We start from the raw sequence: 20,290 nt of genomic DNA, 5'->3' as shown, positions 1-20,290 counted from the left end.
TCAAACCGCCCTTTAATTGCTCCAAATTTTCCCCAAATGCTCCCACATTTCTGGCAAGCCACAGAACAAAGTAAGACACACACACCTTCAGCAGCCTCTGGCTGCAAGTAGTTTCATAAGTTTTTAACTTTCCAGACAGGGGAAATGTGTGTATGAAACAAGCAGTCTTCCTTCAGGTTTCAACTCACACAGTTAAATTAGAAGAGTAATTTACTAAATACCACGTAGATAACAAGGAAAGAAACATACATCCAAAATCTAATGAGTCTGTGGAAATATAAGCTTGTCTGAGCAGTTTCAGAAGAGAAGCCAAAATTCAATCCGAGGTCTTTGAACACCAAATCAAGTCTGTCAGCCAGTCCAATGGTCAGAGTTGCAGGGTTTCCAAGCAGAAATCACAACACAGAACAAGAGATCAGAGAGTTGTTTCCAAGATCAGCAACAGCACACACAAAACTCCAAGCATTCAGCATTTGTTCCCGACAAATGCCCCTCCCCACAGCATCTCCTTAAGTCTCAGTCTCCAGGTGTGCCTTGTGGAGAGAGGCTGGGCACTCTCCTTCCGAGTAGTTGAGCGAGTAGTTGAGCGTGCCTGCGTTGTTCCCTCCTTCTCTCCACTCTCTGTGCTCTAGGATCAGGAGCGGGTGGCCCTTGCTCATCGCCTGAGCTCTGTCTCTCATGTTCATCCTGTCCCAGTCCTGAAAGGCCCTGGCCTGCCTCGGCCTGCTCTTCCCCACATTCCTCTGAAGCCACAGACAGATCTACCTCGACTTCCATAGGCTCCAGTTCCCTCTCATTTTCCTCAGCAGATTCAGGCTCTGATGGAAGCATAACACTACCTGCCAAAACTGGGAAGGTTGGGGGCTGGGTGGCGTCGCACAGCTAATGTGGATTTTCATTCCACTCATGGTGTCCCCTCCCCTAGAGGCCACAGAGCCAGGTATGTGAAATGGGCGAGAGCCAATTGCTGGTCTCCTCCAAGGGATGGTGCCTTTCCTCATTCCTTGTGGAGGGTAACACTGCCCCAGCTGCGTTTCTTGCCTGTTTTAATCCCTCCCTCATCGCAAATATCCTCCTGCTACTCTGCTCTTAAGGCTGTGCAGCTCTTGTCCAGGAATTTACAGTGGCCTTTCAAGCCATAGCCACTAGCAACCTTTGGCAATCTCTCCCCCTCCCTTCGTCCCTTCCTGAAGAGGGAGGGAGGAAGGAAGGAAGAAAGGAGATGGGAATGAGAAGGAGGGAAGCAGCGAAGGAAGGAAGGAGGGAAGGAGGAAGGGTCTGAGAGAAGTCCTGCTTTAGCACTTGGCCACCAGCAGCACTGCTGCCCTTTCGCCATCTCCTTGGCCCTCCTCCTGGCCTATCCTGGTGGTCTCCCATCCTATTGCCAAGGATGCTTTAGTTACAGAGCTGAGTCTCCTTGCATGGAGAGACAGTGGGCCCCCCTCTGACCTATGCACTTTGCCCTCCTCCACCCACCATGAGCAGCCTGGGAAGGAGAATGAGCACAGCAGCCTTAATGAGGAGGTAAGTGCAACTGGGTGCCTCCTCGGGGAAGTAAGCTTGCACTGGGCTGGGCTGCAGGGTCCTGGTATCCCCAGGAGCTCAAGGGCTGGGTGTTTGTCCTCCACTGCCCAGGGCTCTGGGCAGCCCACGCCACTGTCTGGGAGTCCCCGGAATGGCCCAAGAGGGATAGCAAGACTCCTCTGGTGGACCATGCCCCAGCGCTCATCCCAGTCCCACCCATCCCCACCAGAGACCACTGGATCCCCCCCACAGCCATGCCCAGCCCCCACGCCACATCCTCCCTGGCCCCCCGATGGTAACCACAATGCTGATGCGGCCTTCAATGAAATCAAGTTTTACACCCCGATATAAAAGGAGGAGGGGGGAGAGGAGAGGATATAAAAGGAAAAAGGGTGAGAAATTTGTTAAATGAGTTTTGCTCCATTTTACGACTTTTCTTGTCACATTTTGTTAAGTGAATCACTGCAGTTGTTAAATTAGTAACACGGTTCTTAAGTGAATCTGATTTCCTCATTGACTTTGCTTGTCAAAAGGTTGCAAAAAGGGATCACATGACCCTAGGACACTGGGACCATCATAAATATGAATCAGTTGTCAATTATCTGAATGTAAAACACATGATCTTGGGGATGCTGAAATGGTCATAAGTGTGTAAAATGGTCATAAGTCATTTTTTCAGTGCCGTTGTAACCTCGAACAGTCACTAAGCAAACTGTTGTGTCGAGGACTACCTGTACTTTATCACTTTTTCCCTTTTTTTTTTTTTTTTGCTTGGTCATCAAGTTATTGACACCTTGCTAGGCGAACGGTGGTGCTCGAATATTGCCATATCCTAAAAGTGGTACAGTGGGTGAAAAGATTGAAAAGCCCTGGTCTATGGGATTCTGAGATACAAGTTGCCTATCCAATGCTCTGTATTTTCAGCATAAATGGACAATTGGCAGCTGTACTTCAATAAAATGGTATCACTTATACAAAGATATTTCTATATTTATACCACTTATTTTACTTCTTCTTCAGGCTTCTTATTTTACTTAAGCAATTTTAAATCATGCATGTTACCTTGAAGCAACTCAGTAAGATATACTTCTTGAAAGTCATGTGTAGGATAACATTCAACAAAAGCATAGTATATTCAGTGAAAGTTTTTTCACACTGTTAAGATTTTAATCATTTTATCTCCTTATTTTGCATTAGTGTACTTAAATATTCTTTTTCCCCCGTTACCTTTTCCCACTATTCAAAATCATATATCTTCTACTTGTTTCTATTTTAATTTACTAATTATATTTGTATATTATTTCCCATATCTCTCTTGAAGCAGTTTACATAGCACAAAATGTTAGAAGAACTATGAGATTTTAAAATAGCATAAAGTAGTATAAAACAACATGCAGTTTAAAAAAAATAATGGTGAAACCATAAATATGCATACAGGAAAGGCTAGAGTAAAAAAAGGACCTTTCCTTATTTTGTCACTATTTTTTGCTAATTTAAAAAATAAATGGTAATCATACATACCAAACATAAATTGATAAAAACAAATCTGACAAAAGCTTCTATGCTTCACATCATATGTTCCTTCTTTTGGAAATCCAATTATGATAAATAGTGTTTGATCTACACAGGTGATCAGTGCCCAGAAATCAATAAAGTGGTATTTATTTTCATATAGGCAATACAAGTCTATGAAATATCCAAACTTATACTTCACTTAAATCAAAACCTATAAGGTCAAATGGCGATGACAGAAGATATTGGACTACAGGTAGTCCTCAACTTACAACAGTTCATTTAGTGATGGTTCAGTTACAACAGCATTGAAAATAGTGACTTATAACCATTTTTTCACACTTATGACTATTCCAACATCCCCATGGTCACATGATCATAATTCAGATGCTTGGCAACTAATTCATATTTATGACAGTTGCAGTGTCCTAGGGTCTGAGATTACATTTTATGACATTTTGACAAGCAAAATGAATGGGGTAGGCAGATTCATTTAACATCCATGTTATTAACTTAACAACTGCAGTGATTCACTTAACAACTGTGGCAAGAAAGGTCATAAAATGGAACAAAACTCACTTTATTAACTCTTTCATTTAGCAACAGAAATTTTGGGTTCAATTGTGGTCATAAATTGAGGACTACCTGTACTGGATGGGATTTACTTTCAGTAGTTTGGTAGTGATTTGATGGAAGCAGTTCATAGTTGGAAGGCCATATCAGTATCTTGCCACAGTCAATATTAGTAAGCATGCAGCTAATGAGAAATTACATAAGGTGTGACTAACAGGGGATTATTTTTGTTTTCAGATTAATTACAACAGTTACATTTATAACAAACAATTATTTTTGTTTTCAGATTAATTACAGCAATACTGAAATGTTATAGAGTAAGTGCATGTTTTGAATACTTGAAAATAAAATAATATATTATGTTATTTCCACAGTCTTCACTTTCTAGTCCTGATTTTTTTGATTCACCAAGTCCTGAAGATGAGAAAGAAGAACAAGTTTCCCTACCACATAAAGTAGTTGAGCCATTAAAGAAAGCAAAGACTGTTACAATTTCACTTGTAAGTTACTTAAGTTATATGTAACATTCAACAAGGGTGGTACCTATAGTTCTTAATGTGGCATTATATTATTATTTTATAGACAAAAATGTGAAATGACAGTTGCCAGTTCTTCAGTGCTATTGGCCTTCATATGCATTAGGTTCTTCTCAAGAACTAGGATGTCTTAATGTAGTAGCATAGTATTTGTGCAAATCCAAGCACTCTGGCCTTTTGCAACAGATGAAAATTGTGAATTTTCTAAGTGCCATCCAAGATTTTTTGGCATGGCACCCAGTATCCACTGGGACCACCATGGCCAATTTATGCTGTAATTTTTCAATTTCAATTTTCAGATCTTTACACTTTGTGATGTTCTCCAACTCCTTGTCTTCTATTTTTCTATTCTCTGCTATTTCTACATAAATTATCCACACTTTCTTCTTTTCAGCCACTTTTATATCTGTTGTGTTATGAGACTTTATAGGTCTTTATTTGGAAATCCCAAAATGGTTTAACCTGCTCAGTTTTTACTACTTTTTCAACTACATATTCCCATCAATTTTTCATTACTGGTACAGGATAATTTTTACAGATGTTCCAGTAAATCGTTTTGATGATTGTGTTATCTTTCTTTATAATCAGTTTGCATGATCTTCTTGCAAGAGCTATGATCTACTGTTTCTTCTGCTTCTTTGCACAATCTGTACAGGTAATCCCCAAGCTACAAGCGTTCACTTAACACTCATTCAAAGTTATACAGTAAGCGCCCCCTAGTGCTTACGAGCAAGTCCCGAAATTATGAATATTGCAACACCATGGCAATCGTTCGCCCTTACGAGCGACTGCAGAGGCTCTGCAACATTTACCCTGGTTATTCCCTCCCTCCCCACCCCTGCCCCGGGTCTCCCTAGGCCTTCAATACACACTCTGCGAAGCTCGAGATCCTTCCCTTTCTTGGCTGCTCCAGGCCTTTGGTGAGTTCGCACAGAATGGAGACTTAAAGTAATGCAAGATCACATGAAATCAGTGGGGTGAGACCTCACAATACTGATCTTGCATGATCTCATGGTACTTTAGGCCTCTGTTCTTTGCAACAGAGAACAGAACCGAAGCTGGGGGATGCTTTCACATGCCTACGGAGGCCGGACCGTGACATCACAGGCCGCTGCCATGTGGATCTGAGGCTGGGGGACGCTTCTGCGGCCAGCAGCCAGCAGCCAGCAGCCCATGTCTGGGTGTCAGCAGCCTGGAGAAAGCCTCTGGCCGCGGAAGCATCTCCCAGCCTCAGATCCAGACAGCAGCAGGAACTGTGGCAAAGAGAAGACAGATCTTTTGAAGGTGAGTCTGGTGTGGCAGGAAGGGAGGGGTAAACATGAGTTATCTTAGTGGGTTGGGGAGGCCTTGGGGGCCTATTCCATCACTAGGCCCTCCATGGCCTTTCCCACCCTGAGATACCTCATGTGCACTTAACGAACCACCTGCGTTTTAACAAGCAAGGGAGTGATCTTGTTCGAGGTACAAGATTCACTCCGAGTTTTCGAGTTACGAATGGAATGGGCAGGCTCCATTATACTCATAACTCAAGGACTACCTGTACTTTATAATTTGATAATTTTTTCACTCCTAGCCTTGATTATATTTATTTGAATATCTTGCTCTTGCACAACCAAAATCATGCCTTGTTTCTTAATGTTCCAATTATAAGCAATTGTCAAGTTTTATCTTTATCCATTTCCCCCCAATCATTTGTAGAAATTGACCATGTAATCCTTTTCCTTTCCTGCATTCTATCCATGCTTTGATTACATAATTATATTTAAAAAATCCTGTACATGTACAAACTTCCAATTTTTAACGTGTCAGTTGTTGATTTTTTTACATAATCTGCCAGTTCATGTTTTTCTTCTTCAACAATTAGTTTTACTCAAAGTGAACCTCTGCCTTCATTTCTATGGGCAAGTATAATCTATCAATATCATTATGGGGATGTAATGCATAGTGAATAGTCATCAGCTTTCTTGCTTTTTGATCCAAACAGTCCAGTTCACCTTGTGTCCAGTTAATAACTAAAGTACAATATCATATTACAGGCCTGGCCCAGATATTGATGTCTTTGGTGGTGTTGCCACCATTTAATTTTATCTTTAGCACTCTTCATACTCTTTGGATGTGTTCTGTACTAATCATATTTTTACTTGTTCACATTTGATGTTATCCAGCTGTAAAATGTAGGCTTCATTCTGATGGCTCCTGATGGGTTAGCCATTCAACATTTCAATTCCATTATTGATTATGATTTTTCCCCAACTTATTGCTACTGTGGCACATCTCTCTAGACCAAATTCATTGCTATATCTGTGCTTGTCATACTATATATCTAAATGTTTGTTAGTGTCTGGATATATATATATATATATATATATATATATATATATATATATATATATATATAAATGGAATGAATAAAGCGCGTTCACCAGGAGAGTTTAAAGTTAAAATACTTTAATTAAAGTATTTTACTATATTAAAAGGTTGCCAAGCTTTCGTTGGGAAAACTCCCCAAAATCTTCAGGGCTGAGAGACCGTTTCTAACAAGGTGATTCAAACGGGTTCCATAGACGTCTGCACGTGGTTCCTAGACTGTGCTAGCATTCCCTGCTGAACAGCTGATAGGTGGGGGGGGAATCGGAGTAAAGATTTCTTCTGTCGTTCTCTCGAGCACTTTTGTTCACATTTCCGTCGACCTCAGGGGGTATTGTTAAAGGTATGTTCCGCCCTCTCCCGGCAGTATTGGCTCTCGTTGCAGTGGGGGGATTTAGTTTGATGTCATTGTGTATCCTACCATGGAGGCGGGGCTTCATCGGCTGCAATTTAACATCTTTCCTCTGCTGCATGCTCCCGTATTTATCTTCGCTCGCATGTACAAGCATCAACTGGATGTGGTATTTTTCAATGTTTGAATCATCCTCCTCCATCATGGTGTCCCCCATGCTCATCTTCCCTCGTAGGTCAATATTCAGGTTAAATCCCCCCCATTTCTGTGAGCAAAAGTCTGTTGGTATGTGGGCAGATTCCCCGCTCATGTTACTTTCCCTTTTATCAAGCGAACGGGTCGTCATCACATGTTTTTTCTCCCCTCTCTGTATGGGATATTCACTTTTATTATTATTATGGTTAGTGCTAAATTTAGTGGTTCTATCCTCAAATTTCTTAAGCGCTCCAATGTCATTATTGTTGTTTTCTCCAATTAAAGGGGGTGTGGTTTCCCCTTGATATGGTTGGGGGGTTTCTGGGTAGTCTATATCAGATTGTTTCTGGTAGGGAGGAGGTGTAGCTCCTGGTTTGGAATGTTGTGCATGTTGATTGTAAGGTTTGTGATATAAAGGATGATGTTTTGAGTTCCATTTTCGTAGCGCTTGTTGTGCTGGGTGCAAGTCAATGTGACGATTGATTGAGTTGTTATTCGAGAACCAGGCTTCTTTTAGCAGCCGACCTCCCTTCGTGGCATCACTGGCTATGATAAGGGTGTTATTGAAGTCAAACTGATGGCCTTGTTGTGCCATATGCATCCAAAGTTGTGAGTGTGGTTCGCCTCGTTTTATGGCCAGTTTGTGTTCGTGGAGGCGAGTTTTCAAGCGAACCACACTCACAACTTTGGATGCATATGGCACAACAAGGCCATCAGTTTGACTTCAATAACACCCTTATCATAGCCAGTGATGCCACGAAGGGAGGTCGGCTGCTAAAAGAAGCCTGGTTCTCGAATAACAACTCAATCAATAGTCACATTGACTTGCACCCAGCACAACAAGCGCTACGAAAATGGAACTCAAACCATCATCCTTTATATCACAAACCTTACAATCAACATCCACAACATTCTAAACCAGGAGCTACACCTCCTCCCTACCAGAAACAATCTGATATAGACTACCCAGAAACCCCCCAACAATATCAAGGGGAAACCACACCCCCTTTAATTGGAGAAAACAATAATAATGACATTGGAGCGCTTAAGAACTTTGAGGATAGAACCACTAAATTTAGCACTACCCATAATAATAATAAAGGTGGATATCCCATACAGAGAGGGGAGAAAAAACATGTGATGACGACCCGTTCGCTTGATAAAAGGGGAAGTAACATGAGCGGGGAATCTGCCCAAATACCAACAGACTTTTGCTCACAGAAATGGGGGGGGGATTTAACTTGAATATTAACCTACGAGGGAAGATGAGCATGGGGGATACCATGATGGAGGAGGATGATTCAAACATTGAAAAATACCACATCCAGTTGATGCTTGTACATGCGGGCGAAGATAAATACGGGAGCACGCAGCAGAGGAAAGATGTTAAATTGCAGCCGATGAAGCCCCGCCTCCATGGTAGGATACACAATGACAGCAAACTAAACCCCCCCACTGCAACGAGAGCCAATACTGCCGGGAGAGGGCGGAACATAACTTTAACAATACCCCCTGAGGTCGACGGAAATGTGAACAAAAGTGCTCGAGAGAACGACAGAAGAAATCTTTACTCCGATTCCCCCTCCCACCTATCAGCTGTTCAGCAGGGAATGCTAGCACAGTCTAGGAACCCCGTGCAGACGTCTATGGAACCCGTTTGAATCACCTTGTTAGAAACGGTCTCTCAGCCCTGAAGATGTTGGGGAGTTTTCCCAACGAAAGCTTGGCAACCTTTTAATATAGTAAAATACTTTAATTAAAGTATTTTAACTTTAAACTCTCCTGGTGAATGCGCTTTATTCATTCCATTTATAATTATGCCCGGGAGTCGCATTTTCACCATCATTATTGATATATATATATATATATATATATATATATATATATATATATATATATATATATATATGTTTTTTCTGAGACCCTAGCCTGAAGATGACGAGTGGGTCGTTGAAAGGTCGCCAAGATACTGTCAATCTTACACGGGAAAAGACCCGAATACACCAAGACCTACCTGCATGCATACATACATACATACATACATATATGTTTTCTGAGTCTTTCGCGGGTGTTTGTATGTAGGTCTTTGGTTATTCGGGTTTTCTCCCATGTAAAATTGGAAGTGTCTTGGCAACGTTTCGACGAAGTCTCATTCGTCATCTTCAGGCTGGTGCTTTCGGCTTCGTGTTTCTAGGAGCAATGTGTGATTGTAGCTGTTTCCTCCTTTTAACTGCCAGTGGGGGTATGAACTGATTGGATGAGAGCTTGGCTGTGTTCTGATTGGATGGAGGTGTGTTCTGATTGGCTGGGGGGTTGGCTGTGCTCTGATTGGCTGGGGGAGTGTTTTGTTTGGTGGGGGTTTTGTTGTGCTCAGGTTAGTCTGAGTTGCAGGGGGGTTTAAAATGGTGACCTGCATTGCTATTTTTTGGCTTCGCGTTCGTGGTCGTGCCTCAACTTCATGGTGGGTGTCAGTTTGCTTCATGTATGGATTGGAGGGGTTTCAAGTGGCTAATGATGCAGCTGTGGTCTGGCTTCTGGTTTGTGGTCGTGCCTCATCATCGGTGTGGCTTTGGGTTTGCTTTTTGCATGGATGTGTGGTGGTGACATCCTGTGTGGTTTTTGTGAGTGTGGGTCTGATATCATTTTTTGTGTTTAGGGAGTCGTTTGTCAATAAGGGCGGGTTTCCAAATGACTGGTAGGCGGGAGGTATCATCTCGCTTGTTCATGCTGTGTGGGCGTTTTTCTATCTCGATGGTTTCTCTGATTATTCTGTTATTAAAATGTTCACTTTTGGCAATGGTTCTGGTATTTTTAAAGTCAATTTCATGTCCTGTGGCTTTAAGGTGTTGGACCAGGGAAGATGTTGGTTCCTCTTTTTTGACTGAGTTCTTATGTTCTTCAATGCGTGCACTTATTCTTCTGTTGGTTTGTCCGATGTATGTGGTGGGACAAGTGGTGCATGGGATTTCGTATACTCCTTGATTTTCTAATTCAATTTTATCTTTGGAGTTTCTTAGGATGGTGGATATTTTTCTGTTTGGGCAGAATACTGTCTTAATGTTGTGTTTGTGGAGGATCTTACTGATTCTGTCTGTGGTGCCTTTTATGTAAGGGAGGAGGGCTTTGCCGTTTTCTTGTTCTCTGTCTTGGGTTTTAGTGGGGGTTTCTTTTTGGATTAGTTTGGTAATCTTATTTCGTTGGAATCCATTGGATGTAAGTACATTAGTGAGAGTGTGTAGTTCGGTTTTTAGGTGTTGTTCATCAGCTAAGCGTTTTGTTCTAGAGATGAGTGTCTTGGCTACGGAGTTGATCTGTGCTGGGTGGTGGTGTGAGAGAGCATGCAGATAGCGGTTTGTGTGTGTTTTCTTCTGGTAGATGGTGTGTCCTAGGGAGCCATTGGATTTCTTGTAGACTAAGACATCTAGGAAGGGAAGTTGGTTATTAGCTTCTGTTTCCATGCTGAACTGTATTTTGGGGTGTAGGCTGTTGAGGTGTATGAGGAAGTTGTCCAGTTTTTCTTTCCCATGTGGCCAGATTATGAAGGTGTCATCTACGTATCTGAGCCAGAGTTTGGGTTTGTGTTCAGATTTTTCTAGAGCTTGGGTTTCAAAGTGTTCCATATATATATATAGTATAGTATAGTATAGTATAGTATAGTATAGTATAGTATAGTATTGTATTGTATTGTATTATAGTATAGTATATTATAGTATAGCACACAGGTCGGCAACCTGCGGCTTCGGAGCTGCATGCGGCTCTTTGAGCCTTCCCCTGTGGCTCCCAGCCTCCTCTGCCTTTGCAGAGAGAGACAGAGACAGAGAGAGGCAATTGCGTTTCCCTGCTTCTCTCTCTCTCTCTCTCTCTCTCTCTCTCTCTCTCTCTCTCTCTCCCTGTGTGTGTGTGTGTGTGTGTGTCTCTGTGTGTGTGTCTGTGTGTATGTGTAAAAGAGAGTGCACTCACAGTGTTCTCCGAGGAGCTGAAAAGTTTACTGGGCGGAGCTCCTCCCTTTGCTGCATCTCTGCAGGAAGCAGGAAGCAGGAAGGACAGGAGAGAGCTAGCTAGCCCAGCTAGGCTGACTCAGGAATTCTGGGAGTTTAAGTCCATGAGTCATAAAAGAGACGAGGTTGCTTACCCCTGAGCTTGTTGGACAACAGCTTGAAGTTTGCCAGGTGAGCAGCAGATAGGAGGGGGGAGAAAGAGAGAGAGAGGAGAGAGAGAGAGGGAAAGAGAGAGAGAGGAAAGAGAGAGAGAGAGAGAAAGAAAGAGAACGGGGGAAGAGGACTGGCAGACCAAGGGCAGATAGAGAGGGAGGGAGAGAGAGAGACAGAAAGAGAGAGAGAGACCCTTTTGACATCTAAAATGAAGATAACACTGCATATATCCTTTTTTTACCTGTGTGTGTATGTGTACGTGTATGTGTGTGTGTGTGTGTGTGTGTATACACACACACATACATACATACACACACATATACATATATACACACACATACATACACACACAAACACACACACACACAAACACACACACACCTATAATAAAGGTAAAAAAGGATATATGCAGTGTTATCTTCATTTTAGATATCAAAAGGGTTTTGCGGCTCCCAGTGTTTTGTTTTTGGTGGGAAACGGGTCCAAGTGGCTCTTTAAGTGTTTTGGGTTGCCTACCCCTGGTATAGCATAGCACAGACACCACAGCACAGTATAATGTATGGGCATTCTACTGTTAGATTCACAGTCTAAGTTTGGTGAAAGTTAATTAAGTTTGAAACAAGGATTTAAACGCTATTAAGTTAGCGTCTAAAATATAGGCAGTTTCAACCAGGATGGGGTTTTGTTTTGTTGGGAAATTAAGATGTTCAGGTATGATAAATTCAATATGTTCAGATTTTGAGAAATCCTCTAGGTATCACTTTGAGAGCTCCAATCACAATTGACATAACAGTAAATTTCTTTTTCAGAAGCTTTCAATTATTATTATCATGGATGGTCACAAAGTCAGCCAGATGTTTAAACTGGATTTGGCATTTTTAACCACCTATCAAGTCCTTCCCAAGGATCTTGAATAGGCAGATATTGTTTGATGGTGTTAAAGCTATTGTCACAGGAAGTAAGCTGTTCCAAGTGAAGCTCCCTTTTGAAATTGACTGATGGTAATTTTGTCAATATTATTATTATTACATTGAGGCACAAATAACACAAACATTAAGCAGCTAATATATATTCTAGTTTCTATATTCCATTCTTCACTAACCAAACATTCTCCAAATTTGTTGGGACAAGAGTTCCCAGAATTCCCAGTGAACATGGAAATTGGAATCCTAGCACATCTGTAAGGTGCTAAATTGGAGAACATTACTGTAGATTTTCAACTTCTGATTTCAGCAATTCTTCCACCTCCCAAATAAGATGAAGCAAAAATTAAAAAATCACATGTGCATCTTGACTGAATCAAATCCTACATCAGCTTCATGCTTCTCCCTTACAGAATATAAGGAATCTTAATAAACCCGTGATAATTTATTCAGGATTTGCTATTCTTCCAATTCTGTTGCAGCCACTTATGAAAGAGAAGAACCATTGTAGAACTAGATACCTTGCCCTTAACCTTGGTAGGCAATCTAAAAAGATTGATTGCTATGGAGAAGTCAAGTAGGACAAATATTATTGACCAGAGTGACCATTGCCTTTTTTGTCCCATGTCTAGACCTTATTTCTGGCTGAAAGTGGACTCTTTTATCCATTTCATTTATATCACATCCTTTAAAAGATGAGGCTAAAGACAGAATGATAATTGATTAATATAGCTCAACACTGAAAAGACATATTCAGGAGGGGACTGCACCATTGCCTCTCCTTCAAGTAGACAAAACAAATTATATAGCAAGCAAAATGTTGTCTCCCAAAATAACTGAGAACAGAAATTTTCTGCTCAGGTAGACATTGATTGTTGCTTTTTTCAAATGAATAGAATCCATTCACATTGAATTTATCTTGAGTTAAATTATAAATTTCAATTTTATGCTTAACTGGCAGGCAAATATTTCATTTCATGTTGCAATTATTTTTTCCTTAAAATCTTAGTTTCTGTGTTTTATACACTTACCTTTACAATTTTCTATAACTATGGAATGATAGTTCCAGAAGCATGTAATAAGAAAATACTCTTTATTCATCTTCAGATTCCTGAAAAATATGTTTAACATACAACATGGAGTTTACTGGGATTGAATTTTAGAATTTATTATTGTAAAGCATGTTCTTCACGTTCATTTTATAGTTTCTTCAATTACAATACTCGTATAACTGTGGAATGGTAGTTCTAAAGCATCTCTGTGCTGCAAAATGGTTAGCTAAATTCAATAGCTTAAAAGAAAAAACCCAATGTCATGCCTTAATTTTTATTTCTACTATAGTACAGAAACAAGACTTATATTCTTTTTTCATATTCTCATTTTCCCCCTTCTTTTTTGGCATTCTTTTGAGGCAGAAAAAACAATTCAGAATGAAGTCTGCCCAACATTCTCATGGTTGATTGTCTGCCTCAAGATCAAGCTTGCTTTTAAAACAATATTTAAAATTGTGAGAAAATTACATTGTCTCTTTTATGACCATTTAAAGTAGTTGAAACAAGACACAGCTGGAAAAATATAACTTGCTGATCCCAATATATTGTTTCCAAATGTTTTTGTTATCTGTTTCACAGGTGTCCGATAACAAAGCTTCTTTGCCTACAAAGCCAGGAGGTTTAACAAGTGGAAGTGCTTTATCTTCATCCTTATCTTCTTCATCTGTACTTCATCCAGCTTCAGTAGGAACCATAGGTCACAGGTCAAATTCTCCTTCTTTGTTCAGTACTGAGGGAAAGCTAAAGACTGATCACTCAAGCGAAGGTGAAGCAGCTTTGGAAGAACTAAGGTTACAAGTTAAAGAGCTACGCACTATCATTGAAACAATGAAAGACCAGCAGAAGTGAGTGTTCCAATATTTTTCCTTGTATTAATCAAGTAGCACAATATGAGTTCTTGTTGTTGTTAATTCCATTAACTTTATCAATGAACTTGTTCAACTGTATCTTTTTCAGGCTGTTAGATAAAAATGGAACGGCAGGCAAAGACTATAAATTTAAGACTTTCAAAGCTGTATTCCACAGCATAATTTTTCTGTTTGTTTATTACAGTCTTGTATTATCTCCTGTATTAAACTATTTGACTTTACACAGCATACAAAAAGAAAATCAAAAACTGTACTTAATTAATGCAAAATAACCTATAAATAATATATAAAAATATTAAAGGTGAGAAATACATAAACAATAAATAAATAATGATTTAATCAGTGTACTTCAGATTTTGTCATATCCCAAAATCTAACATCTCTGGACAGAAGCGAATGGTGGAGAATTTACATTATTAAATTATATTGAATTTGTATTATTTTATCATTATTGTGGCTATAAGTGCAGAACTGTCCGGAAAAAAAAACTTTCTCCAATCTGGGGTCAACTAACTGTTTTACTTTGGGAAGTTAAATTAGGCACTTCCTCCCACCAATATTTTTATATACAGTATGTATTTAATTGTGGTGTCCTCAAATGTGCTGATATATATCTTGTACATAATTCTTGCCATTTTTGGCTGCCTAACAGCATTTTCAGCATTTGTAAATACTAATTGATCTTAAAGTTTAAGGCTGAATTTAAACATTATTGATGTACTTGAAAGAAAATGAAAGTTCTATTTGCCAGTTTTTGTAATATGTACATAGAATTGTTCTAATTCCCACAAAATACTTAGAAATCAGAAAGCTGGTTAAAACTCCTATTTCCTGTAATTAATTATACATGTACTCAAGAACCAGAATGACTAAATCAATTTTTGTATTTTTTTACATGATCTTAAAGGATTTTTTGCTTCTTATCATGTCTGTTTGGGTTCATGATTAATTTAGCCTTTATTGAATATAATAGTAAAAATTCTTCTAAGTTCTGATTTCTGCAGTAAGGGCCAAGTAAAGTCTAAAATTACATTAGAGCAGTTATATTTTAGGGGGGGAAAGTTAGAAAAAATTATAACTGGTATAATATAGTTACATTATAGCTTATATTGATATGAAATGTGAAAAATGCATTGGTCCCTTGGAAATATGGTCCTTAAAATTTTGTGTTTTTTCCTAGAAAAGAAATTAAGCAATTGCTGTCTGAATTAGATGAAGAAAAAAAGATTCGGCTACGATTACAGGTGCTTGTATATGAATGAATAAATGAATCAGCTTTATAACTGAAAGGATTTTTAATGAAACCTTGTAATAATCCAATACATTTTGTATAATATAAAACAATTTTTAATAAATAGGAAAAAGAGGAAATAAAACAGAAAAATATTGGAAATTTTATTAAGTTATATAAGAAGTTTTATAATTGCCAAGAAAATATTATCCAAAAGCATTCTGAGAGGCTTAAAATCAGTAAAATTTAAGTCAGTGTTTCATTCAGATAAACCTTTCATCGTTGTATTATTTTCTAATCATTAGGACTGTTTTCTATTCAGAGAAAATATGTTGGTGTTTTCTGTATGCTTTTCTGGATAGGCAAATAATAGCTTTATAGAACAGTTTGTGTGGAAAACACAGCATGGGCAAATATTTTTAAATTTTCTTGGAATATTCCTTTTCCAAGCAGTTCCTTTGAACTAAAAAAGAAAAGAAAAATCTAGCCCTGGATACCTTGTGTCAGATTTTCCCCTTATAGTCTCCTTCCTAAAACTCTTTCAATATGCTCGTGATTTAAGTCAAATTAATATAAATGATTTCTCATTGTGGGTTCCTATTTTTGATATTGTGTCAGTTTATACATACTGATTTTATTCCCTTTCTTAATAATTTCTCACATTAAATTAAATTGCATGTTGAACTGAACAGTGAATTAAAAGTGTCTTAAATACTTGATAAAATAACTAGTTGGCTATAATTTAATCTGTGTTTCTTCTTTTTAGATGGAAATTAATGATATAAAGAAAGCTCTTCAATCAAAGTGAATTCTGGATGAATGGAATGTTGTATTAATTCTTAGTGACAGAGACTTATGCCCCAAACAAAATAACTTTGTGCCAAATGATTAAAAGATCTGCCTACATTTCTTTGTTTGGACAACTAGCACAATAATTTAATAGCACAACACAAATTCCAGTGAAGAACAATTTTTTTTATGTGATACACTTTCTTGAGATGGCACTGGTTGTGACTGAATTTTTTCTTATTGTGCTAAAATCTTCTCTGCTTCACGTTCACAGGCAAATTGAAAACTCAGGCAGTTTAGTTCATAGTGGTACTATTTTAATGATATTTTCCATAAGTAAATTGTTTATCAGTTTACAGGTTTCATGAGTTTGACTTTTTAAATTGTCTTTTGTCATAGACTCTTAAAATATTTGTATTGTATTGCATATATCCAGAAATGAATGTGGCTATTGGGTGAGGGGGGGTTGTTTCTCTTAAAGCAGCTTAATGTGTGTTATTTTAAATACAATTATTTATGCAATCTTATGTCCAAAAATTAACTACAAGCTGAATCATATGTTTGTGTACAAAGGGTATATTTAAAAAGAAAAATCTGGTCTTTGCAATGATTTGTGCCTTCTTTTGCCAAAAACGGATTGGAACTAGTTGTAGTCCAGAATTTAGAAATGTAGCTATCACAATGAGGCCTATCTATCCACTAGAGCCGGAGTGTCAAACTCAATTTCATTGAGGGCCGCATCAGCATTATGGTTGCCCTCAAAGGGCCAGTTGCTGTCCCCTTCTCTCCCTCAGGCTTGCCTCACTGACATCTCCCTATTGCCTTCTCCCCCCCCCCGCTTCCTGCCAAAACCCCTCCTTTTATATCCTCTCCTTTCCTCCCCCATGTGTTCACTCATTACCCGGCTGGCCTTTTCACCTAGTGCTCATCAGCTGGAGCTACGTGCATTGATTCTGGGGTCCCCACTAAGCCCTGGCTGCCCCAGCTGACTCTTTCCCTGAAGACTGCATGTGGCTGCCAGCCACCCTCCAAGGCTGCTGGAAGCCCCAATCATCTGGAGTAGCGCACACTGATCCTGGGGCCTCAGCAGAGTCACTAACACCGCAGCTCCAGCTGACTCTCTTCCAGGCCTCTCTGGTACTGCCGGCACTTCAGCTCGCCCCCCCCCCAATACATACATACTCAAGTCACCTCTTAGTACTAGTCTGCTTGCGGGCCAGATCTAGACACATCATGGACCAGATCTGGCCTGCGGGCTTTGAGTTTGACATGCCTGCACTAGAGGTTGGTCTTTCAGCATATTAACTGCTTGCTCATCAAAATCTTCAATTTTGATCTGATTTGATTCAGCTTGATGATGTAACAACCACACTGAGTTTGAGGCAGCTTTATTTTAACTAGTATAGTATATTATGATTATTCTGAGAATTCACTTTGCTTAAAGTCACTCAAACGTTAAACACCCACTTTTATCTCCAATTTTGCACATCTTGGGTGGACAGAACAGGCATCATCTAAGAGCAAACAAGGATAAAATAAAAATTAACAAGAGAAAATTATATTATTATATGCACAGAGAACTATGTGATATTAACCTCATTTAAACAATTTGTAAGCCTGCAAATTTGGGATGAATGGTTTCTATACTGGCATCTTACCAAATGACTTATATCAAAGCAGTGTTTACATCTCTATACAGATAGTGAAGATTTCAGCTTTTAAAGGCAAAGGAATGTATATGTGTTTACATAATATATGTGCGATCTTTGAAAAGCACTCGTAACAAAATTATAGCTGGATTTCTTATTTTCATAGTACATTAATAGTGCAATCCTGTGCATGGGTTTTGTTCAGTTCAGTAAAATATATTATCAGATAATGGTATGTAAGCTTGCAGCCTGATTTCACAATCCTAGTACCATTACTACATAACAAGCATTAAAAATAGTAAGACTCACATGTAGATAAACCTGCATAGGATTGCACTGAGTGTTCTTGAATAGCTGAGATATGTGTCCTGCTGAAATATCCATCTTTGGTTATATAATAGAATTCTAGTATTTCTCTTTTCACAGAGCTATGAAGTTTACATGAAATATCACATGGTGACTTTATCATATCAAATATAAACATTTAATATTTATCATTTAAATATCTACATTTAAAGTTGCTAACTTCTATTTGTTATCAAATAGGAGACTTAAAAGTATTGCCATGACACCCAAAAATGTCCTACAATTGTGTTTATTAATAGCTTCATATCAGGAAAGAACATTCAGGCTAGAGATTTAATAATGCATCCAAATACTTGTATCTGTCATGTATATTTTTTGTTATTAACATTGATACAAGCACACTAAGCAAAAATGTATCACTGTGATATCTTTCAGGATTTTAACATTACATTAGGATTTATGTGTTAAAATGACCAAATCATCTTGATGAGTGTTTTACATTGAAGCATGAAAGTAAATCATGGAACTAATTTCTTTGTCCTCACAGCATTCATGTAAAAAAAGTGTTAGCCCTTATTGTTTTACAAAACGAACTTGATTTCCAGTCATAACCTAAGAGTGTAGGACATTGTGCTGCAACAAAGAGGTCTAGGCAGTGTTATAGTGTCATGATTTATAGACATTAGCTTAAATAATTAAAGTGGACAAAAGGCTGTAGGACCTTGAAACGCCCTAAGTCCATGGTCATGGCAATTCTTTATTAGCATGCCATTCTGAATGCTTTTGTGGGAATAAGTATTTTTACATGCAAATGCATGTGTACCATGGAAATTGGTAGGAAAGATTACTAAAAATACTGTGAGATGGAGGGTTGATGAGGCATTATTATTGCAGCAAAGAAACTTTTCTTTTGCATCAGATATTGCTGTCCTAATGAATATTTTAGGAGGAATATTTGGTTTCTTTGTGTGTCCACATCGTTTTGCCTTGGATGTAGTAGTCTCTGTGTCATGGAATGTATTCGAGTGTAACTTCAACATGGCAGAAAGTAAAAATGATGAAATATGTTGGGCGTAATAATAATATATTTATTTTAAAAATAAATTTAATAAAGTTTTTGCCCTTGTTATGCCAACATCTTGTCCCATCCTGTGAAGAGCAGGCTCAACATTGCCACTCAAAACCCAACTGCAGCCTAGGAAAAGGATGCACTGATGAGATTCCAGTTTGAAGTGGACCCTGATTGTCTGGAAGTGTCTCTTGCATGACAACAGTTATTGAGCCTGAATCTAAGGCTGAACTGGCTCTGCCCCAGTTTTCCTATTAGACCTTTCTAGTTCTCTTAGAGGTTTTCTAGCAATAAAGATGTATAGCTACTAGCTTCAGCATTGTGGGAATCCAACAGGAGGACAAGTAGTGTTTCTAATTTATATATATTTGAAACTTGGAATAGTTTAATAGGTTTCTGATTTCATTCACTTGAAAAACTTACTGTGACTTGTTACAATATAGATTAAAAGTCAGCCTTGAAAACGAAGACATTTTAAAATCTTATTTAAAAAAAATGAGTTCAGCATTGATTGACCTGAAATCAGGGTTCTAATTCCTTTTTCTCTTCCTGTTATGTTGGTAAATTGTCATTTTATAAATCTGTATCAAGAGTCCAATGTATTGTGATTTGTAAAATAAGATTAAATGAGATTTTATGGAAATTCTTTGTTCAGTGCATTGAATTTTTTTTTTTTGAACTGGAATATTTGGGTCAATATTAAGGGGGGGAAATGACATTGCCATAGGTGTGTACTATAGGCCACCCAACCAAACAGAGGTAATAGATGGAATTTTTTGCTAGTCAGTTAACTAAGGTATGTAGGAAGCACGTCACAATAGTAATTGGGGACTTTAATTACCCTGACATCAACTGGGAGACAAACTCTGCACCAGGTGGAAGATAAAACAGGTTCCTGACAAACCAAGCAGAAACCTTTATCTCCCCAAAAGTAGAGAAGGGAAGTAGGGGATCATCCATATTGGACTTAATTCTCACTAACAGAGATGAAATGACAGAAAGTGTTGAACTAACAGGAAACTTGGGGGAGTGATCCTGCAATATTGGAATTCAACATTATGCAAGCACAAACAATAGAACATAGTCAAACTAGAATCTTGGACTTTAAAAGAGCTAATTTCAAGAAACTTAGAGCTTGCAAGGATTCCATGGATGAGAATCCTTAAGGAGAAAACAACTCAAAAAGCTTGAG

The 20,290-nt window shown here is 38.7% G+C and overlaps 1 protein-coding gene across 6 annotated transcripts in view; it reads left to right on the top strand.

Annotated features, from left to right (window-relative positions):
- SH3KBP1 (SH3 domain containing kinase binding protein 1) overlaps window positions 1-19,741 on the top strand; it is a 158,697-nt gene extending 138,956 nt beyond the window's left edge. For all 6 annotated transcript variants that reach the window (XM_039357217.1, XM_039357215.1, XM_039357216.1 and 3 more), the window contains 4 exons: window positions 3,984-4,109; window positions 13,765-14,030; window positions 15,235-15,298; window positions 16,052-19,741. In XM_039357217.1, the coding sequence (XP_039213151.1) occupies window positions 3,984-4,109; window positions 13,765-14,030; window positions 15,235-15,298; window positions 16,052-16,093 (498 nt within the window). In that variant the 3' untranslated portion in view covers window positions 16,094-19,741. The remainder of the gene's footprint in view (window positions 1-3,983; window positions 4,110-13,764; window positions 14,031-15,234; window positions 15,299-16,051) is intronic.
- Window positions 19,742-20,290: the final 549 nt, after the last annotated feature.

The sequence above is a fragment of the Crotalus tigris genome, unplaced genomic scaffold (genome assembly GCF_016545835.1).
Source record: "Crotalus tigris isolate CLP2741 ecotype Arizona unplaced genomic scaffold, ASM1654583v1 scf7180000018879.704157, whole genome shotgun sequence".
NCBI lineage: Eukaryota > Metazoa > Chordata > Lepidosauria > Squamata > Viperidae > Crotalus > Crotalus tigris.
This window is presented reverse-complemented; position numbering and strand designations above follow the sequence as displayed.